At 36.0% G+C, this 26,557-nt stretch overlaps 1 protein-coding gene across 7 annotated transcripts in view; it reads right to left on the minus strand.

Moving 5' to 3' along the window:
* Window positions 1-2,206: 2,206 nt before the first annotated feature.
* METTL25 (methyltransferase like 25) overlaps window positions 2,207-26,557 on the minus strand; it is a 44,073-nt gene continuing 19,722 nt past the window's right edge. For 3 of the 7 annotated variants that reach the window (XM_018080675.2, XM_018080673.1, XM_018080678.2), the window contains exons 6-13: window positions 19,942-20,036; window positions 17,462-17,491; window positions 16,300-16,373; window positions 13,870-13,963; window positions 11,615-11,716; window positions 4,768-4,842; window positions 4,078-4,149; window positions 2,207-2,532 (exon numbers count right to left, since the gene is read on the minus strand). In XM_018080675.2, coding sequence (XP_017936164.1) covers window positions 2,434-2,532; window positions 4,078-4,149; window positions 4,768-4,842; window positions 11,615-11,716; window positions 13,870-13,963; window positions 16,300-16,373; window positions 17,462-17,491; window positions 19,942-20,036 — 641 coding nt within the window. In that variant the 3' untranslated portion in view covers window positions 2,207-2,433. The remainder of the gene's footprint in view (window positions 2,533-4,077; window positions 4,150-4,767; window positions 4,843-11,614; window positions 11,717-13,869; window positions 13,964-16,299; window positions 16,374-17,461; window positions 17,492-19,941; window positions 20,037-26,557) is intronic. The other 4 variants (XM_018080674.1, XM_018080676.1, XM_018080677.2 and 1 more) reach the window with 4 other exon arrangements.

A 26,557-nucleotide genomic window follows, 5' to 3' on the forward strand; every position in this document is an offset into this window, starting at 1 on the left:
AAATGTTTTTATTCATCCTGATTACTGTCAGGGATTTTTCCATTGTGTAAACAGTAACCCATAGGTATTCAGGCATCCAAAGCTTTGAAACAGCTTTGAGAGCAGACAGCAACTGACTACTTGAATGCAAACTCATCATATAAACCTCTTGATAGTTATTATTCTAAGAAGCACATTGCCTCTGTCTTTGCCTGCATAGACTACAAAGTACATGAAAAGTACTGAAAGAGCTTGAGAAGCTGATGGGGGAGGGAATGCAAATTTATTCAGAACTTTCTGAATCAGCAGAAAAGCACTGTGCTAATCCTAGAGATGTGCTTGTTTTTCTAAACTGTTGTAAATTTCCTCTTAAGATAGTAATAAAAATTTAACTTTGAATTTATCTAGCATTACACACAAAATTAGCAATAGTCTGTATACCCTTTGCAATTTTGACTGTGTTCAGATTAAACCAGATGGCACTTGCTGAAATGAATATTTTTGGGCCATAACAGGGTACTTTTTAAGCCCTTGCTTTCAGTGAGAAACTGTGCTTTCTTTGTTTGGACATCATATATGCCCAGTTTTTGTATTTCGTCTGAAAAAGTGGAAGAATCAATTAATTAAAAAAAAAAAAAGGCAATTTCTTCCCCAAGTACATTTTTCCCACAGCACATAAGATAGGGATGGCAACACTATAACATTTCACTAATAATTAGTCATCATGTTTTAGCAGAACATAATGTAATAAACCCTATTTTTCTAAGATTTTTGTTCATCTTTTTTCTTTTTAACATCATGTACTTTAGATTGCCCTTTTATTTCAGATATTCTTTTCAGATATTTTATTTCAGATATTCTTTTCCTTCCAGATGCCTAGCGGTTAGGAAAGGATTTTCTTTCTTTTGATTCCTCTTCTGGGAAAAGAATTCAGCAGCTTGTTAGTTTCCTTGGTACTCTATATATAACAAAAGGTGCATATATGGAAGGCCTCATTTTTCTCTTCTTAGCTCTACTGCAAAGATGCTGGGAGCACCTGCAATTCTGTTAATTTCCTTGGGTACTGAAGGTGTTCAGTAGCTCTAAGGATTGAATGTACTGGGACCAAACAAATGTGAGAAGCTCATGCTGGAACCGTGGAGCTAATAAGGACTGGGAGTTCCAAAATAGATAGCAGAGAACTTAGACACAGAAAAATAAGTATTTCTTCCAAGTGAATACATCAATAAAGATGTGACTTGTTAGAAAAATACCTTACTTTTCTTGAATGGCCATGTTCACAAGCTCTCATTATATTTTGCAAACTGCAACATAAAAACATTCTTTCTTACTCACATCTCTATCTCAGTCTGACTCCCATCACTATTACTGTTGCTAAACAATTAGTATAAAAATATTTTCTATTATTCTCATCTTCTAGGTGTATTCTCCCCTTTTCTTCTTCAATGCTGTATTTTATTATTTACTTGTCCTTTTTTTTTTTTCTGTGCACTAGTAATTAATTATATTTTATATATGTTGGAAAATTCTATTAAAAGCACTAGGACTTAAAATAGAAACTTTTCTCTTTTTTATTTGATGGAAAATCTGCAAGTTTAATTAGGCAGCCCATTGAGATAAACACATCAACAAATAAATTTCCCACTCATGAATACAGCACAGACAACAAGAAACTGGCTAGGAAGTTTCAATTCACCCGGGTACCAAAGTTTTTATACCCAACAGATTTTGGCTAGATAATAGCTTTCCAATAGAACCCAGGGATTACAGAGTGAACTCCAGCAGGGCAGCTGATTCTTTAGCACTGGGAAATCTCCCACTGGATTAGAGCACATACATTTTTTCTTCAGAGTGACAGGCAAACAAGTGCATGCCAGAAAAATGCCTGAAGGAGGAAAGGGTTAATACAAAACTGTCCTCTGCAGGTAGTCACTATCTAGGTTCTTTTACACTGGTCTGTAAATAAGCTGGTCCTGATAACCTGCAGAATAGGAAGCACAAAAATTCTATTTAGTCTATAAGCCTCTTGTTTACAGTGCAGGTTATTTTTCTGTTTATACTTTGCAGCATCTGGACCCAGAAAAGAAAAAAAGTGAGCCTTGTCTGAGACTGCTGATACCAGGTATAATCTTGAGATCAGAAATATCAAGAGAAAGGGTATTGATACATAAGCATAGTACCTTAAAAAGAAGGAACATAAAAACTATTTTAAATAGCAATCACACAGTATAGGTCATAACTTTTTTAATAAAGTCAGATGTTCAACATTGTTTAATAACTGACATAAGGAAGCCATCATATTTATAAAGGAGATACTTATTTCTGAAGATTCAGAGGTATTGCAGTTTTTTCTCTTGCAGCTGAAAAGCAAACAGTGTACTTAAGGAATCAATTAAAGAGAGGAAACAACAGTATCAGTTCAGAATTTTCAACCTCTCTGCAATTTGCTTCCACTTAAGAACATGACTCTTCCTTCAGAGCAATAACTGCATAGCATCTGGGAGATTTCACAGGATCAAATAACTTCACAAGTCCAGACCAGGCAATGTTTTCCTGTAAAATGATGGATGATTGAAGTACATCAAAATGTGCTTGACTTAAAAGCTAAGATATGATAATAGGTTCACATTTTGAAATACAAATTTGAAAATAAAAATAATTATCCTTAATGCAAAGCAGGAAAACCACTTATCGAACAAGAAAATCAGGGAAAGTTTGTTTTGAAAAAACAGACACCCATAACAGGATGCATTTTCAAGTAATTTAGTTATTTCTGGCACTACCAAATGATAGTTTACCCCCCTCCTTCATCAATAAGGATTTGTTCTTTGACTGAACTAGAGCAAAGAAATTAAGGATCACGACATACTCATTTTAGGCAGCGCATTCTACTCCTGAAGCTAATTAACTGACTTTTCAAATGAATCAGGCCAGCTGGATCTGGCCATCATGTTGCATATGGCTTTTATAATTTCTATTTTAAATCCTAAACATATTTTATGAATCAACCAGTACAAGATTAAATTAATGCATATATTACATTTAGAAAAGGTAAATTAGTGCTAAATGCAGCAAGTTTGATCTCCCATCTTGGAAATCATAGAGATCTCTATGGCACTTGGGAAAATACATTGTTATTTAAATATTTCAAATTGCCTCTCTGTAAAAATACCAGTTAGAACAAAAGCATACATTTACTACAGCTCAGTAGTTGGCAGCGAATAAAGTGAGTTTTCACTTATTATAAAATGGAGCTGTTAAAATGTAAGGTTTATGGTGGGAAAACATAGCTATTCATATGAATGAGTTTAAACTTTATCTAAAAAATTTATTTTGACCATGGCTCAGAGTAGAAGCTGGAAGATGCTATGATTTTCTCCTAGCAAATTATTATTTGTGTGAAAAATGTTTATTGGTGCAGAAAAAGTATTACTGCTGCTCCTGAGTTAAACAGGCCAAGCTCAAAATTAGTGTTAGAAGAAAGAGTGTAATATAAATCATCATGGAGTAAATGTAGTAGCATTTCCTTGTTATATCCTAGGTCTATACTAGTAAAATATATCCATACTGTATGTTAGTCAAATGTACCTCAGTTGAGCCATACAGTTGGAAAAAGTGCACCCTCTCTCATCATTGATCTTAATTAAGAAACAGTAAAAGGAAATAATAAACATTTTGGATCTAATTAAAAATGACTTGAATTATATGTTCTAAAGCATATTAATGGGAAGTTGTAGCATAAACAGCACAATGTTTGTTTAGCATTTCTAATATTCTTTTTAATTAATAAATATCTCAATGTTGTATAAAATGAGATTTGTTGCATATTTAATTAATTTATTTTTTACTGCCTATTGACTAGTAATTACCATACAATTAAAAGAACATAAAATTTACTGTTGCTGCTTTTCTGAAAATAAAAACATCTGCTGGGCATATGGTTATACTAAACGAAATGAATGCTTATACTTTTGCAAATATGATGAGAATAATAATTCTGCAACAGAGACTTTTGGTCTGCACTGTAATAAATAGACTGAAATAGCCTCACTTCACTGATGTAGCCTCTAGGTATCATAAAATACAATGCAAAAATACCTGCTCCTTGAGATAGCAAAGACGATCCAGAAGTATCAAAACTTCTATGCAAGGAGCCAGAACAACCTTCAGCTGAAAGAAAGATTAGATACTACAATCCCTTTGGGAAAGACAGGCAGTACACTTCCAAATGGCTACATTTCCTCAGAACAAGTCCAGGAAGGTCAACCATTTTTTAGGGGTTCTGTTGTACAAACGTCAGTTTGTTAATTTTACCTATGGGATGGACATCTTCAAAACAGATTATATTAGAGAGAAAAATACATGGAATGCTACAAAGTCAGGGAACTATGTTATTTAGTTGGTTTTCAGACATTTGTCCAATAAGAAAATGATACTATCTGTAGCAGAACAATTTTAAAGAGGCAAATAATGAATTTTAATAAAAAGAACTTTTATGAAATAACTGCATGGAGACCAGTCTAGATTTAAAAGGAGACTGACATGCCATTTTCCAGTGTAATAGTCTCTCTTGAAAAAGAATCTTCCATGTATTTGCTTTATTATTTTACTCACACCTAATATAGTTTTGGAATAGGATATGCTCCAAAGTTTGGAAGGGCTGGCTGCTTTGTTTTTTGAGATTGCATACCAATGTAAGACAGTCCACCTCCACATAAAACTTAACAGGGCTTTGTTCTAGACTAGCACATATATACAAGGTAATAGTATTAATGCTATAACTTTTACCATATTAAATGCTTCTAGTTCATTCATTCTGTGCTTGTATTTTTCATAGTAATCCATTATACAGCTGTCTGGGAGCTGCAAGAGATTTAAGAAAAAAAGAGATCAGAGTTCTTCTAGTTACTTTTTTTGAGAGAGAACTTTACAATTAAATATTTTTTCCTGATTGAAACTCACACTACAAAATGAAATCTGTGTTTTGTTTTTAAAATTAGCCCTTTTCTAAGGTTTATAATTACTTTCCAATAGCAGTTTCTCAGTTCTAATTTGCAATAATTGTTCTTCAGACAGCATTTTGCACTGACATGACATTCTGAGATACATTAATTATTCAGAAAGCTCCAGTCATTCCTAAATGACAATTACACAGTAACTGCAGATAACATTCTCATTTCCTTTCCCATATATCTTATCCCCTCCTCAACAGCAGTATATCTAGTCTTTTGTGGCTGTGGAATGAGCTAGACCACAACTTAGCAGAAAAGTAACAGCACTGACAGACATGTAGATGTGGCTCCGAGGGACAAGGGTTAGCGATGGACATGGCAATGCTGAGTTAACAGTTGCTGCTCTTAAAAGTCTTTTCCAACCTAAATGATTCTATGACTCTATGACAAAAGACTACGAAAGCCAAAGTGTTTAATACATTTTTGAACACTTTATTAGAAGAATCATCTGAGAGTATGTGGCTAATCCAGCTGCAAAGATGTAAAATCTCTGCCTAAAATAGGAAAACAAACTAGGGAACACTTAAAAAACCTGTAAGTTTTCAAATGAGGTGTGTATTACGAACTTCATCCTAAGATAGCCAAGAAGGGACTAAAGGGACCTCAAAACTATTACTCATTGTCACTCAGAAGTTCTCAAAGAGAGAGGGTATGTCTTTTGTTATAGAACACACAGTTCAAATTAAATGCACTGAAAAAACGGAACAAATAAAGAATTTAAAAACACAAGATAAGCAGATGAATTTGTCCATGTGAATTCGTCAAGAACAAACCACAAGTTGGTCTACTTCACTTGTAAGGAGGGTAAAAGGATTCACAACAGAGAAAAATAGCTGGTTATCATATATTTCAATTTCAGAAAGATTTTTGACAACATTTCACATAATAATTTTACAAGCAAATTTAAGAAACAAGTTTAAGATTAAAGTACTATATGGTGAGTGAAAATTGTTTGAATGACCATAACCAGACAGTTACTAATGAGTCTTTGAACAACTGAAAGACCTGCTGACTGGAGGTCAATTATGGAATGCAGTATTTTCATTAAGAACTCAGACAACAGAATAGAAATCAAATTAGGTCTGCTAATGTGCAACAGAAAGGCACTGCCAGAACTTAAAATAATTTTCAGAAATTGGAGCATTGCTTAGAAAAGAAGTATGAAATGCTGCACAGAAAAGCAGAAGGGATTAGACTCAGGCAGAAATAATCAGCTGTTCAGGATGGGGAACACCAAATGACAGTCTGCGAGATATAGCAGATCATAAGCTGAGCAAGAGTCACAGTTGTGCTACTGCAAAAAACCAGCAATCACCATTCTATGATGTGTATGGGAGAGCAGCCTGCAAAGTGCAGGAAGTAATCCTTCAACTCTGGCAGTGGAAAAGCTCTAGCTGGAATACTGCATCCATTTTTGGGCATCAGATTTCAAAGAAAGAAATGAACTGTCTGAAAAAGCCCTGAGAGAGAAAAGAGATCAGAAATCTAGAAAACATGATCTAAAAAGAAAGACTCAGAAAACTGGAACTGATCAGGCTAAATTAGACAAAATTGAGAGTGGGCATAATAAAAGTGTTTACAAGGCTATCACCAAGAAGCAGAGAACAGTTTGTTCACTATGTCTACAGCGGATAGGGCTTGTATTGCAGTAAAAAAAAAAAGTTAGCCAAAACCTTGAAGAAATCTTTTTCTCAGAGGTTAATTAAGGACTGGCAACATTGTCAGTCTCCATTACAGGAAGCTTTTGCAAGATCTGACAAATATTTTTCAGGGATGATGCAAAATTCTAACTCTGCCTTAAAACAACAGGGCTCAGAAAAACTTTCGTAGTATTTCAATCATATTTTTTTCATTTAGAAAGTACTTTTTCCCAATTGCAGATGCAAGGTCGAGTAGCTGATCTGGCAGTACAAATGTGGACTAACAAGAATTTTTTTTTATTTTATTCCTATTTTATTTTCTGTAGAGCTTTTAGAGGTTCTTTTTTTTCTCTCTTCCCCTCTAAAGAGTCAAACCAACTAAAATATATCAGTCATGAAATAAACAAAATAGTTTATTTAACCTCTGACCTATAAGCTTTCCATTTCAACTGCATATTAGTAGGGTTTTAGTATAATGGATTTTTGAAATTATAGGTTATTTGGAATTAAAATTCAAAGATCTATATTTGGAAAAATGTTATCACGAAACCTTTCTGCTTTTGCTTCCTTTATGTTCTACATTTTTCAAGATGAAGCATTCAAATTGAAAGAAAACAAGCTGTGAAATGTTTGACAAATAAAAAGGGGGTCAAAAATGTCTCTTGGACATTGCTATACTCAAGTATGTCCTTTTCCATTCCCTCCTTGTTTATTACACATTTTGACTGAATGCATCCTGCTGTCACAGATAGATTAGGTAGTATTCCAAACTGTGTCTCAGATAAAAGTTTGGTGAGCTGGAAAAAAGAAAAACTGTCCACCAAAAAGCATTAATAGAGACGGGCATGAAAAGGGTAACTGGTAGTTAGCCATGTGGCCAATTTCTTGGAAGAAGACTAAAACCCAGATAACACTGGCTTTGGCTGAAACTGCAACAGTTTGCTACCTGCCTTTGGTTCCTAAAAGGTACCTGACACAACCATCTGCTATCCTTCCAAGGTGAAGTAGGAGTAGATTACTGTTTGCATTTTCAGGAGAAGAACTGAACTTCCACATGCAAAGTAAGCCTCATTCATTCACTCAAGTTGTCCATGCAACTGTTCTTTGGGTTGCCATGCATTTGTGTAGCCCAAAAAAATTTTCCACATATATGCACTGAACTTTTTTCTTTCATTATGATGTTGAAACTATGAACATGAAAAAACTCAAATACATCTATCATGTATTTGTCTTAAGATTGATTCTGCACTCAAAGATCTAGCTTATCTTACTGACACTCAAGATGTTACTGACACTCAAGTAACCTACATTTCATACAGAGAATTTTTGGTTAGTATTTCTTCCCTTATGTAGTTACAATGTCTCTGGGTGTTTATCAGGTTGTGAACAAAAGCACCTCTTTGCACTGTAATGGGGGTATAATCTTCTTTTAAACTGATTTCTTTGGTTGCTCAAACAGCTGAAACAACCAAGCGAACCTAGCAAGGTCTCTGCTAACCTAGTTATAACTATACCATATGCTGGAAATGGCACTAAAACTGTGCCACAGGACTGACTCATCTACGAGACTGTCAACAGAGCCCTGAGAGCACATGAGATACCATGTACCTGAGCACACCCAGCTTGGACTGCAGTCCCACAGATATGCTGATTGAGCTGAAAAGAAAGCATTCAGGCACAAGGTATGGGACAATTAGTGATACCACACTTAACATCTCTTCAGGAAGCATTTTTTCAGAGCTCTGCCTTTTCCTAGACTGAGCATTTTGACTGAATGAAAGTCTCTTTTACTGTCCAACGCTGTACACGCCCTACAGAGGAGAGACGGCCTAAGAATGCTATTCCACAGTCTGTTTAAACAGATGCAATTCCTCTACTGCCTCAAAGGGACTGCTTTCCCCTGCACTGACAGCACAATTCCATGTTTCCTCTTTCTTCTTGTACAAGCATTACCAGGAACAGCAAAAGAGTACATGAAAGCAGTAAGACAACCCTTTTAGCAGAGCAATGTCTTAGATCAGTTCAAAACACTTGGGAAATCATACCTTAGAGTAAATTTTACAACTTTTCCATGACTAAGGTAGTTAAAAATAATGTAATGTAATATAGTGTAAAAACACATAAAACATATAATGAAATTACAGAATCACAGAATCAAGTAGGTTGGAAAAGACCTCTGAGATCATCAAGTCCAACCTTTGACCTAACACCACCTTGTCTACTAGACCATGGCACTAAGTGCCACATCCAGTCTCTTCTTAGATACCTCCAGGGACAGTGAATCCACCACCTCCCTGGGCAGCCTTATTTCAATGCCTGATCACTCTTTCTGTAAAGAATTTCTTCCTAATGTCTAAACTAAACCTCCCCTGGCACAGCTTAAGACTGTGGCCTCTTGTCCTACTGCTGGTTGCCTGGGAGAAGAGGCTGATACCCACCTCACTACCACCTCCTTTCAGGCAGCTGTAGAGAGCAATAAGGTCCCCCCTGAGCCTACTCTTTTCCAGGCTGAACAACCCCAGTTCCCTCAGCCACTTCTTATAGGACTTGTGCTCCAGACCCTTCACCAGCCTTGCTGCCCTTCTTTGGACCTGCTCCAGCACTCAATGTCCTTCCTAAACTGAGGGGCCCAGAACTGGACACAGTACTTGAGCAGCCTCACCAGTGCTGAGTACAGAGGGAAGAATCACTTCCCTGGTCCTGCTGGCCACACTATTCCTGATACAGGCCAGGATGCCATTGGCCTTCTTGGCCACTTAGGCACACTGCTGGCTCATGTTCAGTCTGCTGTCAATCAGTACCCACAGGTTCCTTTCTGCCTGGCTGCTCTTCAGCCAGTCTGTCCCCAACCTGCAGTGCTGTATGGGGTTGTTGTGGCCAAAGTGCAGGACGCAGCACTTGGTCTTGCTTGAGCACCATACCACTGGATTCAGCCCATTTATCCAGCCTGTTCAGGTCCCTCTGCAGAGCCCTCCTACTGTCCAGTAGACTGACACTCCCCCCTCATCTTGGTGTCATCTGCAAATTTGCTAATGGTACACTCAATCCCCTCATCCAGGTCATCAGTAAAGATACTAAATAGGACTGGACCGAACACTGATCCCTGGGGGACACCACTAGTGACCGGTCACCAACTGGATGCAGCACTGTTCACCACCATTCTCTGGGCCCAGCCATCCAGCCAGTTCTCAGCCTAGGAGAGAGCACACCTGTCCAAGCTGTGGGTTGCAGCTTTTCCAGGAGAATGCTGTGGAAGACAGTGTTAAAGGCTTTCCTGAAGTCCTGGTAGACTACATCCATAGCTGTATATATTCAGGCTAGTTCATGTCTTAATGTACTATACAATTTCACTACTGACAGTTCCCCAGTCTTAAGTATGAGGCTTTTTAACACTTTTTAAAACAACAGTAAAGTTAAACCACACAGTAAGATTCTTTATCATATGTCCCTTCCTTTGCAAACTGCATTTTATGATATTCCACTAGTCACTGCTAAGGAGAATTTACAACCCAAGGACAGTCAATGGTAAGCTAAGAGAAGCACATCTTCATCTACCCAGTGTAAAAAAAAAGCTCGTCTGACAAAAAATAACCAATTAGTGAAAAAGAAAATTGTACTTTGTGCTTTTGCAAACTCCAGACTATTTAATTTTGAGTTTTAAACCTGGTAGACAATAGTGAAATCAGAATTTATGCAAAGTCAATGTAGCAAAGAGAAGTAATTTAGGAATTCCAATACCATTGAACTAATAAGCACAATGTCTGTCAAACATCTTTGGATTTATTTAACAGCACCTGTCAACCAAGGGAGATGGGAGAACATGTCCTGTTGCTTGACAGAGTACCATGTGATAAATTCCTGAAGGGAAGAGAGGCCCAAGAAAGGTGGTCAGTATTCAAGGGTCATTTTCTCCAAGCTCAAAGAAGCCAAGCAAAACCACCAGGGATCTCTTGGACAAAATAAAAAACAAAAAGGAAGACTATCAAAAGTGGAAGCAAGGACAGATAGCCTGGGAGGAATACAGACATATTGTCCAAGCATCCAGGGATCAAGTTAGGAAAGCTAAAGCCCTCTTAGAATTAAATCTGTCTGACATCAAGAACAACAAGAAAGGCTTCTATAGGTACACCAGTGATAAAAGGAAGACTAGGGAAAATGTGGGCCCTCTCCAGAAGAAAACAGGAGACCTGGCTACATGAGTTATGGAGAATGTTGAGATACTCAACAATTTTTTTGCCTCAGTCTTCACCAGCAAGTTCCAGCCACACCACCCAAGTTGCAGAAGGGGACAGGGACTGAATGAATGAAGAACCACTCACTGTAGGAGAAGATCAGGTTCAAGAACATCTTAGGAGCCTGAAGATGCACAGTGCCATGGGACCTGATGAGATGCATCTGCAGGTCCTGAGGGAACTGGCAGACTAAGTTGCTAAGCCACTATCCAGAATATTCGAGAAGTCATGTCAGCCTGATGAAGTTCCCATGGATTGGAAAAGGGGAAACATAACCCATTTTCAAAAACAGAAAAAGGGGAGATGCAGGGAACTACAGGTTAGTCAGTCTCACCTTGGTGCCTGACAAGATCATGGAGGAGATCCTGCTAGAAACTATGCTAAGGCCCATGGAAAATAAGGAGGTGGTAGGTGACAGACAACATGGCTTCACTAACAGCAAATTGTGCCTTCAAATCTGGTAGCCTTCTACAGTGAGGTTACAGCACTGGTAGATAAGGGTATAGCAACTGACTTCTGGTTTTTAGAAAACTTTTTGCACATGTAAAACAGAGACGCATATGGAAACAATTTTTTCTCATACTTCTCTGGTAGTATTACACAGTGTCACCAAGTTTTAGCTGCTTTTTAAATATAACCTAAATAAATTTATGTATTAAAACAGTGATTGCCTTCTTTTTTTTTTTTTTTGTGAATGACAAGGACATTTTGGATTATTCTGGAAATAAGCTTCCTATATGCTTACTCCCACCTTATATTTTTCCCAAGGCATCGGTTTTTGGCCTCTGCCAGAGACGAAGTAGACTTTTGGTCTATGCAGAACAGCTGCTCTTTTATTCATTTCTAAACAGAGCTAGAAAACAAATTGTACATAAATTTCTCTGATTTTTGTTGTCTTTGAGAGCAAATGTTTAGACTTCATCACATTTTTAGTTATGTAAGTGGTTTTTTTTTTCTGAAGAGAGGAATTTAACACATTCTCCAGTATTGTGTAGGTATAGTCCTGACTCCACCGTGAAAACTGCAGGGTCAGAACCACTGTTGAGGGCGCAGTTACAATTTTCCTCTCAGTAGTATCAGAATAGCACTGTTTTTGTGCTGCTGCAGATTTCAACATAGCTGGGAAATAAAAAATAATATTGTTTACATCAGCACAAAATCCAGTCTTCAGTATGCAGCCAGCTGCACATAAAATGAGGAGAAACATAAGCAAAAGTGAGCATTGACTTGAATCAGGTCTTTAGCAACCACACAAATGTGCAGTTTGAAGCAGTGTTGACAGACATCTTTCTCTCAGGGCAACTTGCATTTGTCCAGACTCTTTCTAGCAAAAGGTAGCATGCCTAAAATCAGACCTCTTAACTCAAAGTTTCTATGCTTATTGATTTTAAAAAAAACAGTGAATAAATTTCCACCAGTATAGTTTAATCAATGATTTTGTAAACTGATTATTGCACAAAAAAATGCACTATTGCTTTTGGGTGACTGTACACACAGAGAGAAAGACATATTTTACTTTCAGCTGGGGTGAATGCATGATGTTGGTGCCTATTTATGCAGAAAAGCAAATAAGTAACTACGTTTGCAAACAGAATTAAATATAATCCTTTTAAAATATTGCAAACTTCAGGCATAATGTTGTAAGCATGACTCCAATGTCATTTGAATTTATTTGCTTATTTGGTTTTGCTTTTTTCTCATAGTTCGTGCTTGATGTGCCCGGCAAATTTTAAGTGATTTGACATTTTGACTACAGATTTTAAACGCTAATTTAAGAAAGACTACAACATTTACCTTAAATATTTTACATACTTGCCATTCCTACTTTTTCTTTGATGGTACTGAATTTGTTAACCACCTGCCTAGTACTCTCTAGTGTCTCTATTGCACAACTTGTTCTCACAGCATGGTTGTGATCTTTACACACTCATATTCTGTGCCTAATGTTATGTTGCCATCTGTTGTCCAATTGAAGAGTTGTAGTACTAAGACAAGACACTCAAGAACATAAATAAGATCTCCAAAAGATTTGGTAAGTTTAAAACTCAATTTTGAATTTACTTATTTTTCTCTATCTAGGAAAGTTATTTTAATACTTCTCCTTGACATTTATCAATTTAAAGGAAAAAAGAAGTATTAGGCCTTCAAAGGTCTTCAAAGGCAGCTCAGGAAGACTGTCTAAAGGCTAAACTAAACTGGAAATACATTGGAAACTAAGTTGTAAGAGAAACATACTGCACAGACTGAAATGCCTATCTTGCTATAATGTTACATTTTCAGTTTCAAAAGGTGTCCAAAAGGATCACGATAATATCGAAAAAACAACAACAAAAAAAGAAAATCAAAAGGGGTCAAAGTATTTACTACGTGATTCATGATTCATAATTTTTTGGATCTCTTTCAGTTTAAACAAATAAAAGATAAAAAGGCAACATGCTTGTATGGTATAGTATTTCAGCTGGTCTGAAAGGATGCATGAGTTACTTTTACTGGGATGTATAGTATCAGCACTGGCAAAAAGTTCTTCATGCCTGCTTCACTCGGCATCTGAAAAGTATATTCACCTCTAAATGACAACATGTATAAAATACTGTATTATATTTTTAGCCTTAAAGGAGATTTGTAGGATTTACTTCAGAAATAATAGAAAGCCTTAAAAAAATCATGATTATGAGCACCATGTAGAAAAAAGGATTGGTTTTATATAAAGTCATTAGAATAAAGTAATTTTAAATCAGAATATTTTAAAGAATTTAAACATGGAAGTCTGCTTCAAAAAAAAAAACCATAAACCCCCCCCAACTTAGATGTTGGTTTTTTTTTTAATATATATAAACAAGCATGGACTTGCTCTATTAATACTAATAAAAAAATGATAATGCTTTATATTCACACAGCAATATAGGAAGTAAATCAAGTCAGTGGCTGAAACATTCCATTGTGGTGCTGACTTCAAGAACTTACAGGGATATAAGTATTTAATTTAGTCTCTATTCAGTGACTCACCTTTGAATCATCCAGTTCCAGCTTTTTCAGAGACCTCCTGACATAATCTATGAAGGAGGATGATTTGGAGAAAGTTTTTCCAACATGTCGATCACTGAAATACAGCATTGAGATGTAGGTTTTTATATATCCAACAACAGAAATTCATGTATTTTTAACTTAATTTTTAACTCGGGAGAAATAAATCAGTTGGACGGTTACTACTGCGAAGTTAGTAACAACTGCCCTTTTTCCTCCTTCAACTTAAAACAATCAAGGTAATACTTGAAGTAATTTCTAGACACAGCAATTTTATAATTGTATTACAGTTGTAGTAAGGTTATTATGTAAAAATTTGAAAGTTAGTTGAAGCTTGTTTTTAATTTCTTCACTAATATTTTTATTTCCCTATATGAGTGACAAAATTCTTATTTCTGCTGACAGATATTTCCTTCTATAATTTATTATAATGTTGCTGTAATTTATTTATCATTAACCGCTGGACTGAGCAAATGCCACTTTGCTTGTTACCTTGTGTTCTTATCCCTGCAATTTTTATTTCATTAAATGATGCCAGAATTTTCTCCTGCTTACAACTGAATAGTCTGCTTTTGTAGACAGCCCAAAATGTGTTTTTTTTTTTTTTTTTAAACATGTTAAAATAATGCATAAAAACTGGAAAAAAAATACATAGGAAGAATCCCAACAGGCCACTCAAATTTTTTTCCTCTTCTCTGTGTTTAAAATATCTTGGAGAAACAACATGCAAAGTTTTTGTTAGTCTGAATTCATTTTCTTGACTGTACCCTAGCATAATTCCTCTTCCAGATGTGCAGTGTAGGAGTTAAATTTTCAGATATAGAATTTTCAGCTACTGAATAACTTAACAAGAAATACACTCCTCCCCACCCTCCCAGTGAAATATAGGATAGAAATATCTTAGTTTAAAACCTTTCCTCTTCTTTACTCTTAGTAAAACCCTACCTCCTTATCTAAAAACCAGAACTAACATCTACTCAGGTCAACAGAAAGACTTCACTCAGTGGCAGTTCTAATGTGTTTAGCTGTCAAGGACCCCCATTCACTGAGAATCTTTTCTGTTGTTATATTTAATACTGAGATACACCTGAACATTTGGGCTGATGCAGTCTGGAAATCAGTTAATGATTATGCTGTTATGTCATTCTTAGGGAGACGGGCATCTGACTCTTATAACAAGCTACTGGGGAAGAGATGTTTTCTGGATCTGTCTGGGATAGAACTTCACAGTAGCCCATACAGTGCTGTGCTTTGGCTTTGTGATTAAAACAGTGCTGGTAACACACCAATGTTTCAGCTACTGCCAAACAGTGATTGCACAGTATCAAGGCCTTCTCTGTTCCTCTCTCTGCCTCTCAGTGAGTAGGCTGAAGGTGCACAAGAAGTGCAGAGGGAACACAACCAGGACGGCTGAACAGAACAGGCCATAGGGATATTCCATGCCATATAACATCATGTTCAAAAACAAAACTGGGGGTGGGGGAGGTCTTTCCAAGGTAGCCATTGCTTTAATTTCAAAAGTATAATCTTAATTACTTCCTTTAACAAATAAAACATCTATCTCACACTTTTTCTTTTCTCTACAATTTAGCTGCCATGATTTTTTGTGTGATATTTTATGTAATTTTAAAATAAAGAAGTATTTCTTCTTTCAGGAATTTGACCTTTTGAAGGGTAAGCTGTCTGACTCTACATTTAGCACAAGTTTTGGGGGTATCAGCATAAGCATTTATTTTAGATCTGGAGTATACTGCTGAAGTGAATTTTTCCCCACCTCTCATGCCTTGGTTCACACTGTGGAATAGTATCAGAGCTCAAAAAATGGGTTATTTTCAAACTAAATTAAACTGGAAGGTGTGCTTCTGGACATGCTCCAAGTGTTAACAGGTATACATCCCCCAGAATTAGATAAAATCTAATCCAACTACAACCACAAGAAAGAGTACAATGCAGATGTCAGATCCTCAGCAGCAGCTCTCCAAATCCCATTCTACAAGGAGGCAGCACTTGCCAGGGTAGGCAGAGGCAGTGAGTAGCTCTTTACAGCCATCATGGCCATTGAGCTTTCAGCATTTTTTCTCAGGACAAATAGAAATGCCTTTTCCCTTCTGCAGTATTGAAGCTGCCAGGCCCTCTGCATGACAGGGTAGCCCAGGATTACACTGACTTTTTAGTAAATTTGCTGAGTGTTCTCTGGTGAAGATATGTTTCACCCATGTATCCAGTACCAAAGAGGACCTACTTCAGCTACAGGTAAAGGAAGGGCAATAAATTTGTGATATAGATTTAGGATGAGTAAATCTTTCCTGCATTTTAATACTAATGTCTATATACAAAATACTTTCTCTATAGAATAGAGGTGGAAGAGAATCAGATCTGTGGTTGGTATTCTGTGAATTCAGAGCTTCCTACCTTTTCGTAACACCATACATTTCTTCTATAATAACCTGAAGAACAGCTCGATAAAACAATGATTCTGTAGGCAGCTGCAAAAAATTTTACAACAGCAAGGATTTAAAATTGGCACTGAAATAAGGATCAGAGTAACAAAATCAGTATTGGTTTCCTTAATGACTTATTGACTTGAGTTCTTTAAAATCAGTCAGAACAGATTTAAGAGGACAATTTACTAACATTCTTGCATCCAGTCAAAATTATGTATTTGGGTCAGATTCTAACATAACCATAAATGCAAGAAAAAAAAAAATAAACTCAAACTCTGAAGATCAAAGGTTGATGGAGGGAAAAAGAACAGAGGAAAGCATACTGATCATGATCCAAATTCTAATATGCAAAATAAATAAAAATTTAGCTAAGCTGTTTTGAATACAAAAGGCATAATTCTCTAGCTGAATCATCATACACTGTAGTCTGAACCATGCAGAAAGTACTATGCTAAAAAAAAAGAACATACTGAAAATGTCATATCTTTGTGTATGGAAGATCTGTTTGCATAAAAATAGTTAAAGATTGTCAATTAAAAATTTACAGGAAAAAACTACTAGGGTCAGTGGGCTTACATTTAGAAAGAAGTCTCTCAGGCTTGCCTTTTAAATACTTGCACAGTTGGTGTCCACCATCCCCTAAAGGATAACTTGCACAACAATAATTCAAAATATTCACAGGGAAAAAATATACAGGGATAAAAATGAGAATGATGATGTTTCTAACAGGTTCAAGCTTTTGTCATAACAATGTCTATTTTTACATTAGTTGATAAAACATTGGGATAGAGAGATCCAAACCAGGGTTATCAGAAGGACATTTGCACTGAATTTATTTACTAGTTGAAAGATAGTGAAGGAAGTTAGGAATGGTATTTTAATGCCTTAAATTTTAAGCTGTGCTTTTTTTCCTCAGACTCTTAATTGTCAAAAGAAAACTAAGTACAACCACAGCAATAAAAATGTGATTTCATGATGACACATGCTATCTATCAGGATTTGACGTAGTATATGCCAGTATTTTAGATTCCAGATATGCAGGAGTTCAATAAAAGGCCATGGATTAAGAACATTCAAAGGAGGAGAACACATTTTATCTTAGAATGGCTAAAATAAACAATATTACTTACCATTTGGCCAACTGCAACTCGCTCCAAAGCCTTTAAGAGTCAAGGAATTAAATTGCTGATATGTTTATTCTTTATCATAACATTTTATAAACACATTGTATAAAAGTCAGAGGAGATGACATGTTGAAAGACTAATGGAGTGACATAACACAAGCTTGCACACTTTAAAGTGTTAATACCTTTAGGTACTCTTAATCAGCTACTCCTGTTATTTTGGTTTATTTACAGGAGAACTAACAACATCTGACTGTGTGGAACTAGATACACGCAAAATTTGTTTGTTTTTCTTTGTCTTGTACCAGAATTTCAGAGGATTACTTTCAGTGAAAATACTACAAAGAAATGCATTTTTCTTGAGTCTGTTCCTACTGAAATACAAATAATTCACTTTGCATATTTGACTATTTAAAAGTAAACACTCATTCAATGTACAATATTAGTTTTAATCCCTAGTACTCAGATAAATTGAACTGTTGCATATAAAGTTAAATCAAATAAAACTTCAGAAAGACTGCAGTTTAAAATACTGTGCATTATTTTCCACTAGATTCTTCATACTATAAATGCTGATGTAGATGCTAAAGACTACTTGATTTTTATGATCCACAGTGACAAAAAATGACAAATAATTAGAAGCATGGAATATCCCTTCACAGTTGAAAAGATACTGTACCTATAAAATTTTAAACGAGTTTTAAAGATTGTAGAAGAAATAAAGACAAAAAACTCAGTAAATTATTTGATATTACATCAAATTAAACAGCAAACCAGAAATGCCTCACCACTTACAGGTCATTTTCCTTTAGTCCCCAAACTTCACTACACTAAATAAGACTGCTTGTTACTCAATCATCCACTCCTCCTTCTCCTAGTTATAGAACTAACCTTGTATTTCGGACTGTTCTTTAAACACAGTCCAAGTAGATGTAGTTCATTCGTGACTTTGGCCAACTGTGATGTTTCTCTTTTGCTGTGTAAGCTATAGCTCTCATACCAGCATGAATATGCTGCTGCTTAGGAGATGGATGTGGGTTCTAACATGTATTGTATGGGTCTGAAAATCAAACTCTCACCCAACACCTTTGACCCTTGGCACATCAATGAATTTGAATGCCGAGTGTCATTGCTCAGCAGACTGAGTCTCTCCTGGCCAGCCTTTACCCCTAGAAAGATCGTGCCTAGTGGCTCTCTTGTACCTCCTAGAAGGCAAGGAATATCCTAGTCATGAAAAATGCATATACAGAATTACACTCTTAACAGTAGAAGTATCTAGTGACACAAGAGAACTCTTTGCCTTTTGTGCATATTTAAACAAAAAAAGCTTTTAACTGCCAAATTTCTGTGATTTCTGAGAAATCTAAAATAGATATATATGGCATGAACAGTACTGTCTCCTGGGGCTCATTTGGTTACAAAATTTATCTTCCTAACATTGTTGAAAAACAGCCCAAACTTTTTCCAAAAGAAATGGAATAGGAGAGGAAATGGCTAATGTGTCAACTGAGGAAGGTATTGTATGACACAAGAAAAAGAGAAAAGGCAAATCTCTTTAGAAAGCAATTTTTTGTGATGTTTTATAGCAACATCTCTAAAATGAACAATTCTTTTCTTTTACTTTCCAAGGGTAACACATTTAAGCCTTATGAATACTAAACAACTGTCCTCCTATACTTTCTTCTGATAGCATTTAATGATCATGCTAGTTCAAGTTTCTGTAAGCTCAATACATTAGCCTATACTGAGTCTTTAGTCTACACTGTTCTCTGTAACAGAGGTACAGAGCAAGCAGCAGAGGCTAGCCATAACCTGATGTGATTCATTATGATACCAGAAATTAAAAATTAATAAAGGGAAGGAATAGTGATCTTCTAACTAAAAGTGGTTGAAATTTTCAGTACCTATCTGTTTTTTCAAATTAGACAACAGCTCATCAATCTATCTTGATGAGGCTAGGTCTTTAAAAGTATTTAATCTCTCAGTGCTCTGTTAAAAAAAAATGTTTCCAGATTCTTAAGCCTCATGGATTTTAGAGCTCTTCTAGTTTTCGGAATGGGCAGGTTTGTTCAAGTTTTAAACAGTCAGAACATTCAATATTATGAATCATGAAGGCATTGGGGGAGTTACTGATTGCAATCCTTTGACAATTACCTTGTTTCCCCCTAAGTCCTTGGCTAGGAACTGTTATCCTGAGGGGTTACCTTGTTTAGGTTTCAGCAACGGTTTGGCCTTTCTGTACAGTCTTAAAATGCACTTCTGTCACTACTCATTTTTTCATGCCTTTAGCAAGCATAAAATATATAAAGCTGAAAGGTCAATACTATTTTTTTAGATATAATTTATCATGCTTACAACATTAATGATGTTATTCTGTATAGTCTTGGATTAAAGTCATGGCTTTAGGATTAGAAGCCAAAAACAATGAATTCTATAACATCTGGACAAAGCTCTCAGTAGGAAAAAGAGAAGAAGGGGAATCATACCAAGCATGCTGACATTCTAGCATTGCGACCACAACACCAGCCTTTGTCCTTCAAGTACTGACACATGGGAAATCCCCACACTTTGTCGCAGCATTCTGCAAAATGGAGGGAAAAAAAAGGCACAACTTTTTCTCTTACTTACAGAATGCACAATGGATTGGGCAAGAAGAACAGTAGTTAATGGTAGCAGAAACACTTAATTGTTCTCATCCATTACAAAAACCTGTGGTGGTGCTATAAAAAACATGTTTTGCTGTAACACATGTTTTTGGTTTATGCTGACTTTCTGATAATTTCACATTTTCCAAAACAATTTTAAGTGAATGCAATGTCCTTTACAAAAATCCACTGAAAAAAACAAAGGGACAAGAGAAAAGTTTGCAAATCCTCCTGGCACCTCATGCTACAGCATGAGTCACAAGATATAGGCCAGACAGTCACTCCATGCAGCAGGACTTCTCATTGTGTTCTTATTCTATCATAAACATCTTTTAAGCATCACACAGAACAATGTGCATTTGTTTATTCCAATTTTGAAAGACTGTTCTGCTTCAAGGCAGAATGTTTGTTTTCCGGAAAAGAGCAGCTGCAAAGGCTCTTGCTGTTTCTTCAAAACATCAAGAAGCATTTGCATCACAATCTGTGCTCAGTTTGTTTCAGTATCATTTGTATTTTAAATAACAACACAATTCTTCATGTTTAATACTAACGCAAATGTGGGGAAACTAAAGTACAGAGATTACTTTATAGATGTTCTTAATACTTAGCTTTAAATGTAGTCAAACTCTAAATGTTTAGAGTTTTCATTAGCACATTTGTCAGCTGATTTTTTAGAATGCTGAATAAGAATTACTACTTTCTTAAAAAACCCTACAAATTGGCTGGGATCCTGGCTTTTTAGCACAGGAAGGTGACTGGGGCATATTTAAGAATAAATCATGTAATGGGGTTAAAAAGAGGACAGCAGAAATAGAACTTCAAATTTACCAACAGTCTGAGATACATTTAAGTAGAATTCATTCAATAAAAGTTAAGCAAAGAAAAAGAACTATAAAGAACCCTCCCCCCGCAAAGCCCTTGGTTTTCTAGTGCCCAGTCTCAGCCGATCTCTAGAGAGTAACAGCAAGCTGGTAATCTTCTGCACACAACTTCACACTTTGCTCCCTTTTTAGCCCTGAGGAATGTCAGAGGCTCATAGCAGGTGAATACTGATTTGAGTACCATGATTTAAGAACAGGATTTTAATTCTGAATGATTAGCAGAAGGAGAAAGAAAATTCTTTAAAAATAAATATGTAATTTGATAAAACAACTTACAACTGATTTCAGCACTAGGAATGTGCTAAGATTTCTAAGTGCCTCATGATAAGCTCTAAAACATTAATTAACTTCAAGTCTAATTATGAGTACATGAGTACATGGGTATTTCTATTGCAGGGATGGTAGTAGGAACTTATTAAGTATATTATTTTTCTTCAAAGAAAATGACTGCCATGGTTGCTATTGTATGATTCACACTAAAAAGCCTTTCTAATACAAATGTTAAAATATTTCAAAATAAAAATTTGAAAACTGGGTTAGAAAGACGAAATCATTGATCTTTTAAAGCAAATCCCTTCTAATTTACACCGTCCTCCAGGTAAATTAATCATTCATGCAACTTAAAGTTACTACCCTCTCAGCTACAATCCCAATATCAGTGCAGTGTACTCATGCATAATACTGAGGAATTTATGACACCTTTGAAAAAGATAATCAGGCAAAGCACCATCTTCATTTAAATTACTGAAACTGTAAAGTAGGAGAAAAAGCGAGAGAAACTCATGCTTCAAGTGAATTTTTTGTGTATATTCAAAGTTGACCACACATCTACAATATTGCCTTAAGTTCTATTTAGTTTTTCATATCCGATCCACTCTCAAGCACACTGAGGCATTAATATATCACTATAAAGTTCATATATTTACAAGCTACATTTTAAACCCCTGGAAATTCTTTTAATGCCTGCAACTACTTTCAGATATACTTAATATTATATAGCTCACTAAATACCTTATTGTGCTTCTATCTGAGAACACAACAGCTGTTCTAAACTGTATAAATCTCCAAAAACACTCAAGAAACATCTAAAGTACAGGGATTCCATGGAAGATTTCACAGTAAACAGCTCGAGTGTTCAACAGTGCATGAAGCAATCATGTTATAATTCAGTACAGAATCAGACAGAACTCCTTCCATGAACACTTAACAAAATGGGGAAATTTAGGTAATCATTTTATGAGCTGAACTGAAGCTATGTTGGGGTATAATCCTAGAACGTATTAGTTAAATTGCTATAAATTTACCTCCAAGCTAATTCTAAAAAAGACTAAATCACACATCTAATAAAAAAACTGCTGCAAATATTGTAATAAAACATCAGCAATTTTATATTGATGTTTCTATTTTTTAATAGTTATAGAAAAAATATATGATAGTAGAAGTAAGATAAAGGTAAAACCCTTTTAACAGCTAATAATTCTGTATGTTCACAGATGATTACAAGGAAATCCAAGAGAATGGGACAAGCTTCTATAATACCTTTAATACTAGCCCATCTATAGATTTTCATCTAAGAATAATAATACAACTTCTAGGGTGTTAACGTGTAAATTTTACTTCACAAAGCTTTACAGTAAAATATGGTCTTTATAACACAACAGACCAACAGTTTTACTGTTACTAGAAAAATAAGCTTGACTCGAGTTCCATGAGACGACCCAAATCAGAAAGGTGTGGAGGCAGTCATGTTGGTGCAATGTCGTGCTCCTCTTGGCATGCCTTCTCCAGCCCTGGTGTCCCTAGAGGCTTTGTGGCTCTCTGAATCCCAACCCTAAACCTAATTGCTTTTGACTGATGATGTAATTCAGTGGGTTGAAAAGTCATTTTTCTTCTGAGACTTTTCAGCGGAAATTATTCTTTGTTACCCTCCTCAAATTTGTTCACATACATCCTACTTTGTCTCTTTGTATACAGTCAGAAACTTCGTCAAGGTAGTACTAAAACACAAATAACCTTTTTCAGTCCTCCATAGCATCTATCTTCCATGACATCATAGATTCTCAGCCTACTTCTGTTATTCCAAACAAAGCAGATAAACTACTTAATTGCCTTTTTCCTTCATGGGAAAGACTAAGTCTTCCTTGGCCATATGTGCTGGTTTAAACCATTGGGAGAAATGAACCCAACTCAAGAGAGATTACAAGTCAGAGTTACCTATTTTAAGACACTGGCTATGGAATGTCTGTGAAAATATACCTAGGAAACACATAAATCATCTGTACTTTAATACTCTGAAACAGTAAGCAATCTTTCATATTTCAGTGGAATGGAGTGATATGAAGCCATTCTGTTTGCATAAGGAATCCTTCAGAAAATTCAGTTTCAAAGTTTTTCCTCTGAATCCACCTTACTCAAGGCCTTTTCAGGTTTCACAAATCTGATAAAATTCTGTATGTGAAGTCTGACTACCCTTTGCAACCCTTTTGTTTCCCTCAATTATGTTCACTAGCCTTTAAGGCTTAAAGTTTATCCTGCAAAAGCTTTGCTGACTTCTTCCAGAGTGCATTGTTGAGAAGCTACTCTCCACAGCTTCCAGAGGGCTCTAGAACCCCTGTGCCCAGCAGTGACCTGACTTTAGAAATCCTTACAAAAGCTGGAGTTCATGATTTGCAGTACTCAAGCCAACCTCAAAAAGAGCTATCACTGAAAGTACCTATACAACTACACCTATGTCTTATTTCAAACTCTCAAATACTTATAAATAGTAACTATTCAGATCCTTGTTAATTTCATCAATTGTTACAGTCTAATCACACCCTGTGGTTATTCTCCTGATGCTTACTGTTCTAACCCTAAAAATCATTGAGTAGACTGAAATTTTCCAGAAATCTGCCATAATGGCTCATTATGTAAATGGGTGTATGTAAAAAGTCTCTAATAAATAGTAAAATCCTTACTACTCTGATGTAATTGACTATCCAATGCAGTAACAGGGAAGAAAAACATCAAAGGAATAAATTATTCTAATGGCTATGTATATTTTATCCCTAGAAGAATCTCTATATAAACAGACAATTCTCCTTAGAGAGAGCCAAAGTAAAACTACTTAGAATTTTCCAAGACCTTATTAACTGAAACTTAGAATTTGGCCACAACCTTGACTTTAAGGGTGCACAGCTCGAGAAAATAAAAAACTTTGAAGGAGGGTAAAAAAATAATATAAATATAAAATAGAGTAATGATATTTTTAAGAGTTTTTAAAACTTTGAAGCCACTAAGTCAAGACAAAATAACTATAAAATGCTTTATAACACAACTTCCCACTGTGTCCTTGCAGGCAAAACCTTGCATACGGGACTGATTTCAAACAAATAAGTGTTTTCCTGTGTTGCAGCAAATTCTGGCCAATCCTCTTTGCTTCTTAGGAAGATCTCCTATCCATCACTGCATCCTAATATTCAAACTAGTCTCTCCATGTAAAGCTTCTACAGGTCTCTGCAATCTCTGATTGATGCCTTGATCATCCAGTAGCTTCCCTGAGCTTAGTGTCAGAGCCTGGGCAAGTGAAGTACTACCTACAGTAGAGACTATATTGGCCCAAGGACCACACAGGCAAACTGGAAATACACAACTGCACGTGACCAGATGGGATGCATTTCAGGATGAGAGAAATGACCGGTGTCACATGAAGACCACACTCTATCACCTTTGACAGGTCATGTCTATCAAGGGAAGTTTCCAATTACAGGAAAAAGGCAAAGACCACACCCACCTTCAATCTGACCTGAATCAACTCAGTAAGTCTCAATAAGCTTATGGAGAAAATTTTCCTGGAAACCATGCCCAGGCCTGTGAAGAACAAGGAGATTGAGAATAGGGGGCAGGAATTTACAAGGGACTGATAAACTACTGCCTTCTGTGATGCAGTGACTGGTTCCATGAAGTAGGGAAAGGCACAGTCATAGTTTACCTTGACTTTAGCAACTCTTTCAGCAAGTGTCTTTATAGAAAAAATGGAAAGATATGACTCAGACAGGTGGACTCTAAAGGAGGCAGAAAACTGGTACTACTCTGAAGCTTGATAGTGAAGCCTGCAGGCTAAGGGATGTGATTATTCCCCCTTTTTAGAACCTGTGAGAGTATCTAGAGTGCTTCTTTGGGCTCTCCAGCCCACCACTATGACTTACTGAAATGAATTTATCTGTGGCAAGAGGACTAAAGGGCTGCAGAAAAGGTCAAGGAGGGATCTAACTGCTATTTTCGACTACATAAAGGAAAGGGAACAGAAAAGATTAAGTTGGACTTTTCTCGGTGGTGAAAAATGAAAAAGACAATAGATAATGCACAAAAGCTGCAAATTCTGAATAGATATGAGGAAAAGAATTTCACGGTGAGGGCAAACATTGAAATGGATTGCTAAATCACTGCCCTTGGAGGTATACAAAACATGAATGGACAAGGCCCTGAATAACACACTCTACGTTTGCCCTGCCTTGCACCATCATCCAGTCCAGATAACCTCCAGAAGCCACTTGCTAATTAAATGCTATGATTTGGTCCATTCTGGAAGCAGTACCAAAATTCACTTGCATCAGACAGTTGCAAGAGAAATTAGTTTACTGCTTGTACAAGTGAATTGTTGGATCAATATCATCTGATTAGTTACAGAGTCCTCTAGCACCCCCTAGAATGCTTTGTCAGTTTGAAATCCATGCACAGGTAGAGCAGATACATGATATAGTCCGAACTCTTTCTCATTTTTCCTTTGAAGAAATCTTAGATATTGTCAGTCCTTGCACTCTTAGCTCCCCACTGCACATTTATGAACAAGCCACACACTGCATGACTTAGTAGGGGAATACAACAGCATTAAAGATCTTAGAATATGCACCCTCATAGTAACAGTACCAAAAAAAAAAAAATCTATTTTTTTCAGCATCACTGGCATGATGTGTTCTTTTCCAAGAAAAAAATACTGTAATTTTCTTTTATTCTGTCCAAATTTTTATCCTTCAAGCTGAGAAAAATCAAACAGCTAGAAATTCCAACATGCAATTTGGCTTCATTTCCATACTGCTATTAAACTGCAGTTTCTCTTATTACCATGCGTGTATATCTGTTTGTTTGAACTTAGAACACCTGATTCTTTGGTGGTGTCTGAGTAATAATAATCTGGTACAGCCTTATGCACTGGTCTGGAAAACATAATCCTACAGCTAGAACAGGAAGCCATGTCCTCTTCGCAATAATAAGAAACAACCAAATGTTTCAGACACTCAGACTCAAACACAAGTACATGGAAAGTTCTTAATTTCTTAAAGCTCTGGTGTAAAAGGAATTGTATGTTTTTTTACTAATTGCATTTCTATGACTTAGGGACTTCAATTGTATTTTCCTTTTGGTTTTGGAGTGAGTTGAAGTATTGTGAAATAACTAATACACTTCAAAAACACTTTAAAATTGTTGCAGAGCAAAACAAAAACAACATGAAAAGATTATTAAAGTAAGCAAGAGCTAGTATATGTCACAATCAGTCTGGAACAGACAGCCTGAGCAGCTAACTGTTAAAGAGCAAC

This window comes from Manacus vitellinus, unplaced genomic scaffold (assembly GCF_001715985.3).
Source record: "Manacus vitellinus isolate BGI_N305 unplaced genomic scaffold, ASM171598v3 scaffold_5_pilon, whole genome shotgun sequence".
NCBI classification, from domain to species: Eukaryota; Metazoa; Chordata; class Aves; order Passeriformes; family Pipridae; genus Manacus; species Manacus vitellinus.